Below are 14,586 nucleotides of genomic sequence, written 5' to 3' on the forward strand. Positions count from 1 at the left end.
AGCGTAAGAGCCTGATGCCCTCATATGGGGTGTTTGGTACCAGTTGGGGGGGGGGGCAAAGCTGCACTGCTACCGGACATAGTTGACATTATGGGCTACACAATAATTCATGATAGCAATTGAACCGGGAAAAGGTCATCGAACTTTACACAGGGTCAAATTTTCAAGTTGCCGAAATTGTGTCACGTGTTCCTCTAGTCACAAGGGTTCAGAAAATGTATAGTTTGACCCGTCTGGGACGTACCGTTCTTGAGTTATAACCGACATGGTCAAAGGTCATGTTTTTGGATCTATGTGGATCTAAAACATCAAAGTTCTCCGATTTTGCCAAAAGAGTTGTGAAATTGTTCGTTTTGATAATACAATTCAAATAAGGATGGGATTGTACCATCTCGGATGGAACATTACCTAGGTAACACAGCAAAATAGGCACTGAGTAGTAGTACTACTGAGGCCAAGTACCCTTGATCTATCTATTGACCTTGACCTATTTTGCTAATTTTGAACACAATTTGAGCAATTTTGAAATTTGACCTTGTGTAAAATTCGATGACCTTTTCCGCCAAAAGCTAATCGGGTTCAATTGCTATCAGGTATTTTTGCGTAGCCAATGATGTCAACTACCTATGGTAAAAGTGCAGCTTTGCCCTCCCCCCCAAGCGGTACCGTCCAACCCCCGAGCTCACACAATTATATTAACCATAAAGTGGCTGGATTTGGCCAGTAAACTTGCCGGCACTAAAGTTAGGAAAACAAAAGCTAATTTTATTTGGTTGTAAATCAAACCGATAGAAAAGAGTTTTTTTTTTCATTTGAAAAACCTTAATCATAATAATGAATAATGGTATGGTACCCAGTCTAAACGCAGGACAACCGATTCTTTTGTTCTGCTTAGTCGCGCTAAAAGTCGATCGATACATGTTAAAATCAGCACAATTCCGAGATACACCTTTTGCTATGAAATTTATTTTCTCGGTCAAATATAAAGCAAATTTTTTTTTTTCTTCAGTAATGTCAAATAAAAACATAGTGCTTGGATGAACATTTTTTTTTTTAATCCTGGTGTTAAAATTAAGCATCAAATTGTGTCTTTTAGTGTGATATTTTTGATTTTTATAGGCCTTTAGTTCGCCCGTGATCTTTTTACAGAATTCATTTTTTAGCGTCTCAAACTAATATAGTTTGCTAAAGAAAGATATTTCCCACCTCTGTAAAGCACATCGTGTGGGTCTATATATTATAGTTTTGTCAGAATTTCCGTTTTGATTCCATAATTTTTGACTACCAGCTGAAATATTTTCAAATCCACGCGTGAAATCTTCGGCTAATACTAGCATTGTGGATCGATATCTCTGGGTGCCCGGCCTGGATAGAGTGTTGCCAGAACTTCAATATAGCAAAGAAATTACCTGGTGTTTCAATTGTCATGAAGGTGACTGGGTATAGTGCCTTTAGTTTGTGTTTGTTTGAAATTGCTTAAACCCACCGAAAGTCATAATGAAGCAGCCAAAACAATACAAGGTTAAACATGGAACCTATTATAATGACCTAAAGGAAAAATCATTTATGGCAACAATGAGCCTTGCATTGTAAGTCATGGTTAAAATGTGTTGAGTACCCACCCCACCCCCATAGGCCTACATAATATTACATACCGGTACCTTATAATATTTATATAGCACGGCTATAGCTAGACATTTATAAAGTAGGTCCTATAGCGCTAAATTATGACAAATAGGCCTACACAAACCCGAACGCAAGTCTGAAGGGTGTAATGAAAATGCCAACCCGCGATGCCCGATGGGGGGGGGGGGGGGGTCATTCAAAATTCACCTGGAGATAGGAGGGACAGAAAATTAAAATCCCCTCTAATAACACGCGAATTTTTCTAGGTTTGGACAGTGGATTTTCCCATTGACCTCATCCTAGGCCTAGGTAAATAAACAAACAAACAAACAGACAAAATGGTTTTCATAATCATGGAATCCATAGCCCCTATAAATTGAAATTGCAGGCTATCACGGGAGCAAATTTCCAAAATTCACCTCATTTACCAGAATTGGGGATTTGGGCTACCAAATCGCTGGTCAGGCAATCCTGGTTTTCAATGGAAAAGGGACCTGGTTGACAACAATTGAAATATCGATTAATTCAGCTGGTTGCTCTCGAGATAAAGTACTGATTTTGACATTTTCGGAGGATGAAGGGAAAAAGGGTAAAATAAAAACGGAAATTCTGACAAAACTATAATATATAGACCCACACGATGTGCTTTACAGAGGTGGGAAATATCTTTCTGTAGCAAACTAATCGAAGATATTCGTAGCATATGCTGGAAAAGGCGCCAGATTACTTTTAGTCCCATTTTCTTTTTGAGCAAAAAAGCAGGCTGTACAATCAGGCGAAAGCTGGGGACTTGATTTGAAAATAAACCTTTTTTTTAATTAGCCTTGACTAATAATTGATGAACTTTACCAGCGAAAGTAATGGATTGTAATTGATAATGCGCAAACTATCTATTAAAAGATTTTATGATAGCATTATGGTCATTAAGTAACCGATTGGTAAATAAAGGTTAAAACCCGCTACTAACCAATGCAATGCTAGTTATCACTTGGTGTGCTGGATGTAAAATTTAACCATTCTGAAACATATTTAGGAAAAACATATTTTTTGACTATAATCTATAATAGATTACAATTATGCTGAATATGCATTCTATATGATTGTTCCAAACATACCGATGATAATTGGCCATAAGAGATTATTTGAAATATTAAATATGTTGTGCTTCTCCTAATACAAATAAGTATGATATAGCCGAATGGAAATCGTCGGCGCTCTTTAATTGATTGCCGCTGTCGTCAGCAATTGAAAACAGACTCTCATTCTACGCAAAGATTGTATAAGCAATACTTGCGTTAAGGGCGTTTGAAACTATCGCCTGCCTACTTCTAAGCTATGGGAGCATCAAACAATGTAAATGCTTGTTTTGATGACGATTTTGTATTTTGGTTCACACTCACATCGGTTTTTCTTGAACATATATTGAAACATTGATATTTACAGAGATGGGTATAATTATCATTTTAATCTACCTTTTCTCGCTACAATCGAATTTAAAACGTAGCGTATCTGCGAATCATGTACCTGAAACAAACTATGTATATACACGCCCAGGTGACTTGATGCTAGGCGGTCTTTTCCCGCTACACGAAGAAGATTGTAAGACGCTTCGAGAGCTGGAAACTTTGCACCGAGTCGAGGCAATGGTGTACGCCATTGAAATTATCAACAATATGACAAGTCTTAAAGATATTCTGCCAAATATTTCTATTGGGTATGAGATATATGATACATGTTCGTCAGAAGCAGTAAGTTTATCCAACGGCTTGAGATTTGTTAGATATTTTGAAATAAAAGATTGGCATTGTACTGTGGTAGGAGTTGACAATGGCTACAATGGGTCATCTTACTCTCGAAATCCAGTCCTGGGAGTCATTGGGACCGAATCTAGTTCAACAACGCTCGTAGTAGATCAAATGTACAGTATATTTCATTTGCCTTTATTGAGTTACTTTGCAACGAGTGACGATTTATCCGACATAGAAAGATTTCCTTATTTTTTACGAGTTGTACCTCCAGATTCGCTGCAAGTTCAAGCCATTGTGGATTTACTTTTGTATTTTAATTGGAGCTACGTGTCGTTTGTGTATTCAGATGATAGCTACGGACGGAATGCCATTAAAGGATTCAAAAAGCTTATCAAAGATTTACCCATATGTTTGGCTGGTGAATTCGAAGTAGTGAGTGGGTCTCCAAGTACATACTTTGACGATATGATTGAAACGATACAAAACAATGACAATGCTCGTGTTGTTATTTTATTTGTGTCAATATCGGACGCAAATAATTTCTTTGCTGCTATGAATCGTACAGACACTATAGGTGAACTGCAGCTTATAGGCAGCGATGGATGGGGCATGAGCATTACCGAAATACAACCAGAGAATATACCAGCGGTTTACGGTGCCCTGAAAACGCATTTAGCCGATGAAATCATACTTAATTATGAACAATACTTTAAGAAGTTAAATGTTACGAATCGTAAATCAAACCCATGGTTTTCTGAATTCTGGTACGAATATTTAAATTGTTCTCATCGTGTATCGGATGTGCATTGTTTGAATGCCTATCGCCCAGGCTTTAGCGAGGAAAGTGGTGTGTCCCGAGTCATGGATAGCGTGTTGGTTTATGCTCGGGCAATGGATGCTCTTCTCAGAGATAAGTGTCCTGGACTCAGACCTTTATGTGTAAGAGTAGCACGAAATATCAATAATACCGAATTATTTTCATACATGAAAATGTCAAATTTCACTGGTTACACTGGTCATATATCTTTTGATGGTTTGGGTGACATGAAAGGGATCTACGAAATTGAAAATATACATTGTCCGCAAAAACACAATTGTCGGTTAGAACGAGTTGGTGATTGGGATTCGCTCAAACCAGAAGGGAGTAGACTAAGTATTCGTGAGCATAAAATAGTATGGGGTGTAAATAAAACAAATGACGATGAAGAGCCTATAGTGCCACAATCCTATTGCAGTAACAGATGTAAAAGAGGACAGGCAACAATTCATCATGGCGACGGTTGTTGCTGGAGCTGTTCCAACTGTAGCCGCAATTCGATAACCATCATCAATCAAACAGTATGCGTAGATTGCGGCGATTTGTACGCACCCAACTTTGCCCGCAACGAATGTATCAAAATCATACCAACGTTTACCGAATGGGGTGATCCATGGGCAGTCGCGATTGTGTCTATTGATTGCTTGGGACTTATTTGCGCATCCGCGGTACTTTGCGCATATGTACTGAATAATAATCATCCCTTAATTAAGGCCTCAAGTCGGGAACTAAGCTACATGATGTTAATAGGCGTATTCTTATCGTATTTACTTGTGTTCAGCCTAATTGCAAAACCAAGCTACGCCACGTGTTATATTATACGTATTGGTTACATGATGTGTTTTACCATAACGTACGCGCCAATTTTGACACGTGCTAATCGTATCTATCGAATATTCAAGGCGGGAAAGAAGTCGACCAAAAGACCCGGATGTATCAGTCCACATTCCCAGGTTGTTATTGCCTTAAGTCTTATCATGGTACAGGTGAGTCAACTATTAAAGTTATAGTCCGTGTTGATGTTTTACCGTATTAATCAAATATGTTATATATCTAAAACAAAATTGTTTTCTTTAAGTCAGTATTTTTGGACTCTATTGTGCTTTTTAGCACATGGCAATCAGATTGATGTTGCATAATGTGTGTAGTATAACTCGATAGTAATAACAATGGCAAAACTTTGAAAACAATATAGAACTTGAGGTACACTTTATTACCATAATGATTATATAATTATAATTGAATAGTTCAAACGTTCGATCTCAACACAAAATCGACGTATAAATGTGACTTTCATCGAGAGACTGGCATCCCAATTTCAGGATCAGTAACCTTTTGGACACTTGACCCCACACTTGTTCGTTTCGTCGGTCATAACTGTGACATTCATCGGAAGACTGGCAACCCAAGTTCAGGATCAGTGACCTTTTGGACACTTGACCCCACCACTTGGTCGTGCACAATTGGTTGTATATTGTTATCGACCTCCGTGACGGCTGAGTGATTGTTGGGTTACTCTTATATTATTATATAATGACATCCTCCCCCCCCCCTCCTAGAGGATTTTACCTGTAGTTCTATAGTTCGACTTGGTGTCCTAGGATTCGATGTAGATGTGTTTGGAGACTTTGATGAACGGTGGAACCCACGGAAGCAGGCTTTCAAAGATCGTTCCGTATGCAGGTACATCACCCGTCACTGAACCAGGACGAGGGCCGATACCCTTTACCAAAAATGTATGACAAGGTTATGGGGTCCAATCCCCAAAAGGTCACGATCCCGAACTTGGGTTGCTAATTCCACGATGAATGTCAAAGTTATGACCGAAAATTTGAGGTACATCTAATCTTAAGATCAAAAGATCAAAATCCTAAATTATGATGTCTACCAACACAGAATAATTTTCATGCTGTTTAAATTACAATTAAATTTTCATGAGATAAGATCGTGGTTGTTCATGAGACTGGCATCCTTTCGTCATGACCAAATTGAAGGGACCGTTTCATTTAACTCACTGATATGAAAGACAAAAAAGAATCGAACCATCTATATGTGTGCTGTTAAAATTTCAAAATAATGGAAGCATATATCTATTGTAAATGACACTGGGTTCTTCTTTAACATCACCATTCTTTTTTTTTCTTTTTGCTCCACCAGTGCGGTATCAATATCACATTTCTATGGAAGACGCCTCCGCATCCAGACGAACAACCAGTTGATGGTAACGTCGAACTGACCTGCAAAACTGACCACTTGGAACTCATAGTATCGCTTAGCTACAACCTAACCCTCATAGTACTATGCAGTGCTCATGCTTTCATGACGCGCAAAGTTCCTACCAATTACAACGAGTCTCGGTTTATCAGTTTAAGCGTCTACACCACCCTTGTCATATGGCTAGGCTTCATACCTTGTTATTTCATTGTTCCATACTCGCATCTCCAGGTTGTGGTAATGTCTGCAGCCATGATGGTTAGCGCCACCGTATCAATGGTATTCATGTATGTGCCTAAACTTTATGCTATATATTTTGTGCAAGAAGTAGATGTCCATGCAGGGACGTATAGAGAAAGCAGATCAATGGACGAAAGCATGACAGAACGGCCGTCAATATTTGGCGGGACTTTCAAACTACCAATACGGAGTGCTGCCGTTGCACCAGCTACTCATAAAACCAAAACGGTGACTGAAGGTGTAGCAGGTGGTGATGATTGTATGAATAATCAAGTTCCAGCAGATAACGGAGGAAATATAATAGAAGAAAAAGAATCTCGAGAATAATTAAAACCGTGTTCGTCTATTGGGCTTTCACCGTAATTATCAGGATTTACAATACAAAATATGCAGTATGTCACGGAAAAAGTCAACATCAAAAGCCCGCGAGATAAGAATTTTACAAAGAAACACATGACACTGGGTTTTTTTTAGTTTGCCAATATAATGGGGTTACACGCGAATGTACACCTATCCAGCGATTTACTATCCTATGCCTGTTTATCGATCACACGGGATCCTTCGTTGACTTTATTTTAATATAATCTCACTACTTGCGCGACTGGAACGACCATGGTGACGGGGACGGCTATGCATTTCGAATCTTTAAATTAGTCCTAGTAATTTAATTCCTACAACAAAATTCACTCTTCATTGATTCAGTACAATCGTTCGTTGCAAGTTATGAGTTTCAGGATTGGTTTTGTCACGTGATTTCCAGCCTAAGCTCTTGACTGACGTCATTACCGATACCTTTGTCTGTACCCTTTGTTAGAAATTGGTAGAAAGCAGTTTCGGTTTCATATCAGTTTGTTATATAATTGTCTGACCGCAGAATATCAGGTTTGAAGTTATCATGATGAAAGTATACAGAAGATTTTTTTAAATTTCGCAGTGCAATATTCACGAGCAGAGAAGTCGAACAAGTCAATCTACATTTGAAAGCATTGTTTAGATTATAGAATAATCCTAGGATTATTTCCCTGTAAAAAATACAGACCATCGAAATATTTCCACTGAGATTACAAAAGATTAGACACTCGAGTAATAAGTGTCTATTCATATCGCATGCGCGAGGTTGGATTGAAGCTATATTACTTCCAATATTAGACTGTCCCACAGTCTCGGTTCCATCTGTGGGTAAATAATTGTTATTTTAATTATTTATTATTATTTATTATTAATTAGAGCTAAAACCACCTTCTCCTTCACTCCAAAGATTAAAACCAACACACCACTAAGCCCTAACTAATGGCAACAAAGTTATAGTGCTCCTGGAGCACTGTGCGTCGACGAAAACTCAATTAATCTTCAAACCAACTTGTTTATTTTTTTTATCATAGCTCTCCTAATCCGAGACTGTTCCGCTTTGATAGTAAACTGACTTCCAAATAATTATCAAGCTATGTAACGTGACTGTGGCGTCAATTATGATAGCCCCGCCCCGTTGTTAATTCAAATATGGTAGGCACATAACATGCATGACCCAGTTCTATTGCCATTTTGCGCGCGCGTTGGTTATGATCAACAGACTATCAATGAAAACTCATTTCAAATATCGGCCTTGCTTGCTGAGCTCTACATTGATTGGTCAGGCTGAGTAGCCGCTTACACAAGTCTTACACAAACGGCAAGACAGTGAGACCACGGACGTGATATATATAGAAAACTCGTCTGACCCAGGATGTAAAAGTGAATTCCCACGAAATGCTGGGAGCTGGAAGTCAATTTGCCTACAGATTGGAAGGGTCCATGTATCGGGTTTATTTAATGTTAATCTACATTACCAGTCGTTCTCCATGGACCCGAGGGAGGGTCTATTCCAATATATGCTAGTTGACTTCTATTTAAGTTATTCATTGTTCGAAAAAATGAGAAGAGAGAGAGAGAGCGCGAGAGGGAGGAGAGAGGCGCGCGCTGAGTGTGGGTGTGTGGGTGGGGGGGGGGTGGCGGTGGGATTAGGGAGAGAAAAGAGAAACAGAAGGGAGAGAGGATCGGAAAATATAAGGGAAGGAAGGGGGAGAGTAGAGCGTGTGAAATAGTGTGTAGTATGTAGGGGAGAGAAGATATCGAGTGCAGTGGAGAAGCGAGGGAAGAAGGAAAGACCGGGGAAAGGAGGAGAGGGAATAAGAGGAGGTAATAATAGATGAGTAGAGAAGGGGCCTAGGTAAGTGGCATGGGTTGTGCTTTCCGGAGATAATAAACTAATTCATTATCAAACCATCTCCATCATCATGCATCGCTTATGTCTCATACAAATAACAAACAAACTAATTAAAATTGAATGACGCTTATAACTCCCGCACCCATGCCTCACCAGTCTTGTTACCGTCCAGGCGTGATTGATATCCAATCCATATATAATTGACTACATTCAATTTAAACACACATGTGGATATGTATCCGAGAATAAGCTTAGCACAATCGTGACAATAAGCTATTATATACTTTGGTACTAGTATTCAAACCTACGCAGCCACTACTGTTTTACTGTCTTTGGTACTAGTGTGTGTCCTTTCTGCACTAAATTTAAATTTATTACTCTATCACTAAGCGAAAAGGGCTTGATATTTAACCAATGAGGTAGTGGGTAATTCCCCCAATGTAAAAAAGCGCTCTACCTCATTGGGTAAAACCCAATCGCTGTCACTCAGCGATGTTGAATAAGTTCAGCTTTATATGTTATATTAGTAAACAAGTTCTGCCCCTGATTTTTTATTTCTGAACAACAGAGGAATGAAAACTCATAACTTGAAACAAGGGAATGTCATTTTGTTAAGACTAACATGTAAATATTGTAAATCAAAATTGATGGAGATCAGACTGGAAAATAATAAAAAAATATTAAACTTTGAAATGTACATGTAGTGTGTCATAATTGAAAATGATTGAAAACGTTGGCTTTCGCATGTTGGTAGTGATTCAAATTTATACTACCAATAGGGCGCAGGGTGACACGCTGGTAAAAGTTACCTTTGGTGCGCACGGTCCCGAGTTCAAATCTGCGCAGGGCGAAGAAAAACCAGAATTCAAATCTGCTCTCCCCGTGGCTGGCTCATCTGGAAAAGGCGGGGCAGATGGCTCATGATAAAACATCTCGTTACAGTCGGTTCCGATAAGGGTAATACGTCTGATTGTTGGCTACACATGCGTGTCCTGTAGAATGCCCGATCAGCTATCTATAGCGACCCTAGATTTCAGCTGTTAATGCCTAGATATGCTTGGCATAAAATATATAGTCACAGGTGATACTTACTAAAATAGGTAAATATATATAAATATAGAAACAACGAATACTTATAAATATTTACACTTATAAATATTTACACTATATACTGATTTCAAACTGTACAATATAGCCTACCCGCAATTTGTGTGTATTTGGGTGGTCCCTACGTTTACATTTGTACGCGCTGTAGTCATGTTTTCACTAATTTGCTTTGAATTACGATCACACCTATTTTAACGCTTTTTGTTTGGAACGCATCATTGATGACACGCACAGTGTTAAGTGATGTCAACTTTATGGCCATTCGCACCGAATTAAAAGAGCTAAATCAATGGGAGTACATGAAATCGGGATTGCAGTACAAATTTGACTTAACATTCTTTTTTTTCTTTTTTCTTTCTTTCTTTCTTTCTTTCTTTCTTTCTTTCTTTCTTTCTTTCTTTCTTTCTTTCTTTCTTTCTTTCTTTCTTTCTTTCTTTCTTTCTTTCTTTCTTTCTTTCTTTCTTCCTTCCTTCCTTCCTTCCTTCCTTCCTTCCTTCCTTCCTTTCTTTCTTTCTTTCTTTCTTTCTTTCTTTCTTTCTTTCTTTCTTTCTTTTTCTTTCTTTCTTTCTTTCTTTCTTTCTTTCTTTCTTTCTTTCTTTCTTTCTTTCTTTCTTTCTTTCTTTCTTTCTTTCTTTCTTCTTCCTTCCTTCTTTCTTTTTTTTTCATATAACCTCTCCACAAAACTAGACCCATATTGGGGGGGGGGGGCGTGTTCTCGTCAATGCATTGTACTCTGCCCAAAGCAAGTAACACATCAAAGTAATTTTCCTGTCCTTGAATATCCTTGCAAAATAAAAATGATACAATTGCACTTACACACCAGGGAATCACTCACCCCACCCACTTTACAAACACAAGTAAAATCACGACTGAAATGCTATGAATCTTCGTTTTTGTATTCATGATTGGAGTCTTTTATAAAATGCTTTTTTCTATTAATAGTGATGACATTGTTCCAGTCAAAATAATTATCTCCGTGTAAGTAATGATCCGTGATTTTCCTCTAAATACCAAATGGTTTGAGCATCATTAGACGTGGAAAAAATCGTTAGATAAAAGAATGTCAAGAACGTCAGACTTACACTTAATTTTAATTTAGAATTGCATTACCTTCATGATTATACCTATGATAACAGATTGTACGAATCAATTATAATTTAAACTGATATTTTACCAAGAGATCAATCAGAGTGCATACAATTATCAGGAATAATTTAGTGGTGCATCGCATTTAAAAAAAAGCTAAGGTTAGCAACTTTTTTAAAGTGTTGAGATTCGGTAGTTCACAGCATCTTGCGAATGGTAGTGAGCATTGGCAAAAACTGCATTGATCATTTCATAGCGAGTGTGTAGAAGAATCCAAATATCACGGATACTTTTATAGGTTCTGTGGTTCTTGAGTTATGTTGTAAAGAGGGCTGAAACAACAACACTTTTGTAAAACGTGCATAACTCATTAATGTCAATAAATCAAGCAAGTTTTCAAAGTACATGATTTGTACACTGCAAATTGGCCAGAACACATGGAACGCGTTCATTAATGTAACGGTTTTTTAACACATGACACGTGTTCAACTTATTTAGAGAACACTAGTGTTAATGTAGAGAACACAGGTGTTATTACCTCAGAACACTAGTGTAACGTGTTCTAATCCTTTAAACACTGGTGTTCAAAATCACTATCTATAAACACCTCGGACACATGAAAGAAATGTAACGGTTTTTTAACACATGACACGTGTTCAAACATTGATTTTCAGAATGCTGGTGTTCAACCTTTATTTATACTTTTTCAAAATCTCATTACTCGACAATAAACAAATGCATGGTAGTATAAACAAGATATTGGCGGTGTTCCGAAGAATTCCGATGAAATCCACGAGTTTTCACCTAAGGCAAGCCCAATGCTCGAACCCTCGCCGATCGAGCAACGCCTTAGTTAAAACTGCTCGGCCATCTCGCCTTCTTGTGTCTCCGATGCTTGTTCATCGCTGTCAACAGATCTACGGGCACCGAGTCGCTCTCAAAGTTGCCCTGAATTTTATTCTTCCCTAAATACTATAAATCGAATTTACTCGCACTATCATCATCCCATTTGTCTTGAAAAAGACAGTTTGGAATAGCGTTTCCACGTTGCATCACCATTGTTGTTGTTGTTACTTATATCCCTCCTTCAAAGGAGCACCGTGTAGTTCTCGCTGACACGTCGTAGCTCAACGCCTCTATCTGCACATCCACATCGGTATCATTACTACATGCGTTCCATTTTTGAACACCAGTATTCAATATAATCATGCAGAACACTTGTGACACGTCTGATCAATACTGTGTGTTCTACAGTATACTAAAAGAACACTAATGTGCAAGGCTTATCATATTTTCAAAAACACTAGTGTTCTAAAGATACAATTATGAACACCTCGAACGCGTCTGAGAAGCGTCATGTGTTCGGGAAAATTTGCAGTGTAGAATCAAAGTGTTATTTTTCAAAAATATAATAATTTAGACAATGAAAATCGATTTGGTTGCTTCGACCAACAAAATATCACGTCGCCTTAAGGCGATTTAATACCCCGATTTTCCTCAGTACCCATCTTCTTCTTTTTGTTGCAAATTTATAAAGTATATAAATATGTTCATCATCTCATGTCCTGAACTTATAAAATATCTCTACATAAAAAGTGGTTTTAAACCATTTTAGAAAATCATTTTAGCCCTATATATTTGTTTGTTTACTGTATCCTGGTAACTGAGATGTGTGTTTCATAACAAACCATGATTTATTCTATTGAACATGTCCAAGTAGAATACATGAATCGAATACATTAATCCTTTGTTATATTATCTATAGAAATATACTCACTGATTATAACACTGAATAAATTAAATAGGCCTAAATAATCTCTTCCACATAGACAATTTGATACTACACCATGTATGTATCTTCTATAATATGTTGTTAGGAAAAGAGATTAAAAAAGGCTATAAGGTCATCAAAGGTCAGGTTATAGGTCAATTGGTTCAGGTCAAATTCAGGCATCAATTATAAATACATGTGATAGTCTGTGATATCATATATGTCATAATGAGGCATCAATTTTGATATTTTGTCTGTTACTGGATATATAATGGAAATGTGTGAGGTGGATATACTGAAATACCTTGGGATGTAAATGGTGAGTACAATTTAGATTGCCTAGTTGAGTTGGATTGGGCAAATAAATATAAAATAGTTACCAAAATCACAAAAATGAAGCTTACGGAAAACTACCTAATATGGTGGTATAGGTGACAAAAATACAATCTTTTTCAACATTGCTGTAGTGTGGTTGTGGTAACCTGTTACCTATGGCTTAATTAAGTTTCAGTGACATAGCGTTGCAAGTTCAAAATACAAAATATAGCTCGACATTGAAAATAGAAGCATTTTAACAGGTTCGTTTTTTGATAGTTGTGGAGCACCAAGTTCATGAAGTCATAAAAGAAATCAGGGACCACTTATTCCCATTTTATATATCAACATTATTTCCCTAATGTGTTAGCAACACATATCCAAAATTTTAACGAAATCCGTTGATAGTAAGCTTTCCAAAATGAAGTGAATATAAATAATAAGGAAAGGAAAAACACTAGTATATATAAATCATAAATGTTTCCACTTACGACGACCGGCTCTATATTTAAACCGGTACTTAAGGGGGTACTACACCCATTGACTTTTTTTTGCATTTTTTTCATTTTTTGAAGAAATTACAAAAAAAAAAATTGGGCAAAGTGGTATGCAAAATGAAGGGGCAAATCTTCTCGTTTTATTGGTGGCATCGGTATCAATGTAGCTTACATGCTTTTGAAGATAGAAGCCAAAAGGAGGTACATCACTGATGATTTTTAATTCACTTCATTTTGGAAAGCTTACTATCAACGGATTTCGTTAAAATTTTGGATATGTTAGGGAAATAATGTTGATATGTAAAATGGGAATAAGTGGTCCCTGATTTCTTTTATGACTTCATGAACTTGGTGCTCCACAACTATCAAAAAACGAACCGGTTAAAATGCTTCTATTTTCAATGTCGAGTTATATTTTGTATTTTGATCTTGCGACACTATGTCACTGAAACTTAATTAAGCCATAGGTAACAGGTTACCACAACCACACTACAGCAATGTTTTGTCACCTATAATACCACCATATTAGGTAGTTTTCCGTAAGCTTCATTTTTTTGATTTTGGTAACTATTTTATATTTATATGCCCAATCCATCTCAACTAGGCAATCTAAATTGTACTCACCATTTACATCCCAAGGTATTTAGTATATCCACCTCACACATTTCCATTATATATCCAGTAACAGACAAAATATCAAAATTGATGCCTCATTATGACATGTATGATATCACAGACTATCACATGTATTCCAAATTGATGCCTGAATTTGACCTGAACCAATTGACCTATAACCTGACCTTTGATGACCTTTTTTAATCTCTTTTCCTAACAACACATTATAGAAGATACATACATGGTGTAGTATTAAATTGTCTATGTGGAAGAGATTAGGCCTATTTAATTTATTCAGTGTTATAATCAGTGAGTACATTTCTATAGATACAGACTTGACATTTAGT

The 14,586-nt window shown here is 37.2% G+C and overlaps 1 protein-coding gene across 1 annotated transcript; it reads left to right on the forward strand.

Annotated features, from left to right (window-relative positions):
• The first annotated feature begins 3,188 nt into the window (after positions 1 to 3,188).
• On the forward strand, positions 3,189 to 6,972 carry LOC140159959 (metabotropic glutamate receptor 3-like). Its single transcript, XM_072183227.1, has 2 exons — positions 3,189 to 4,313; positions 6,349 to 6,972. Exons 1-2 carry the CDS (start codon positions 3,189 to 3,191, stop codon positions 6,970 to 6,972), a joined length of 1,749 nt encoding a protein of 582 aa, XP_072039328.1.
• Positions 6,973 to 14,586: the final 7,614 nt, after the last annotated feature.

The sequence above is a fragment of the Amphiura filiformis genome, chromosome 9, assembly GCF_039555335.1.
Source record: "Amphiura filiformis chromosome 9, Afil_fr2py, whole genome shotgun sequence".
Lineage (NCBI taxonomy): Eukaryota > Metazoa > Echinodermata > Ophiuroidea > Amphilepidida > Amphiuridae > Amphiura > Amphiura filiformis.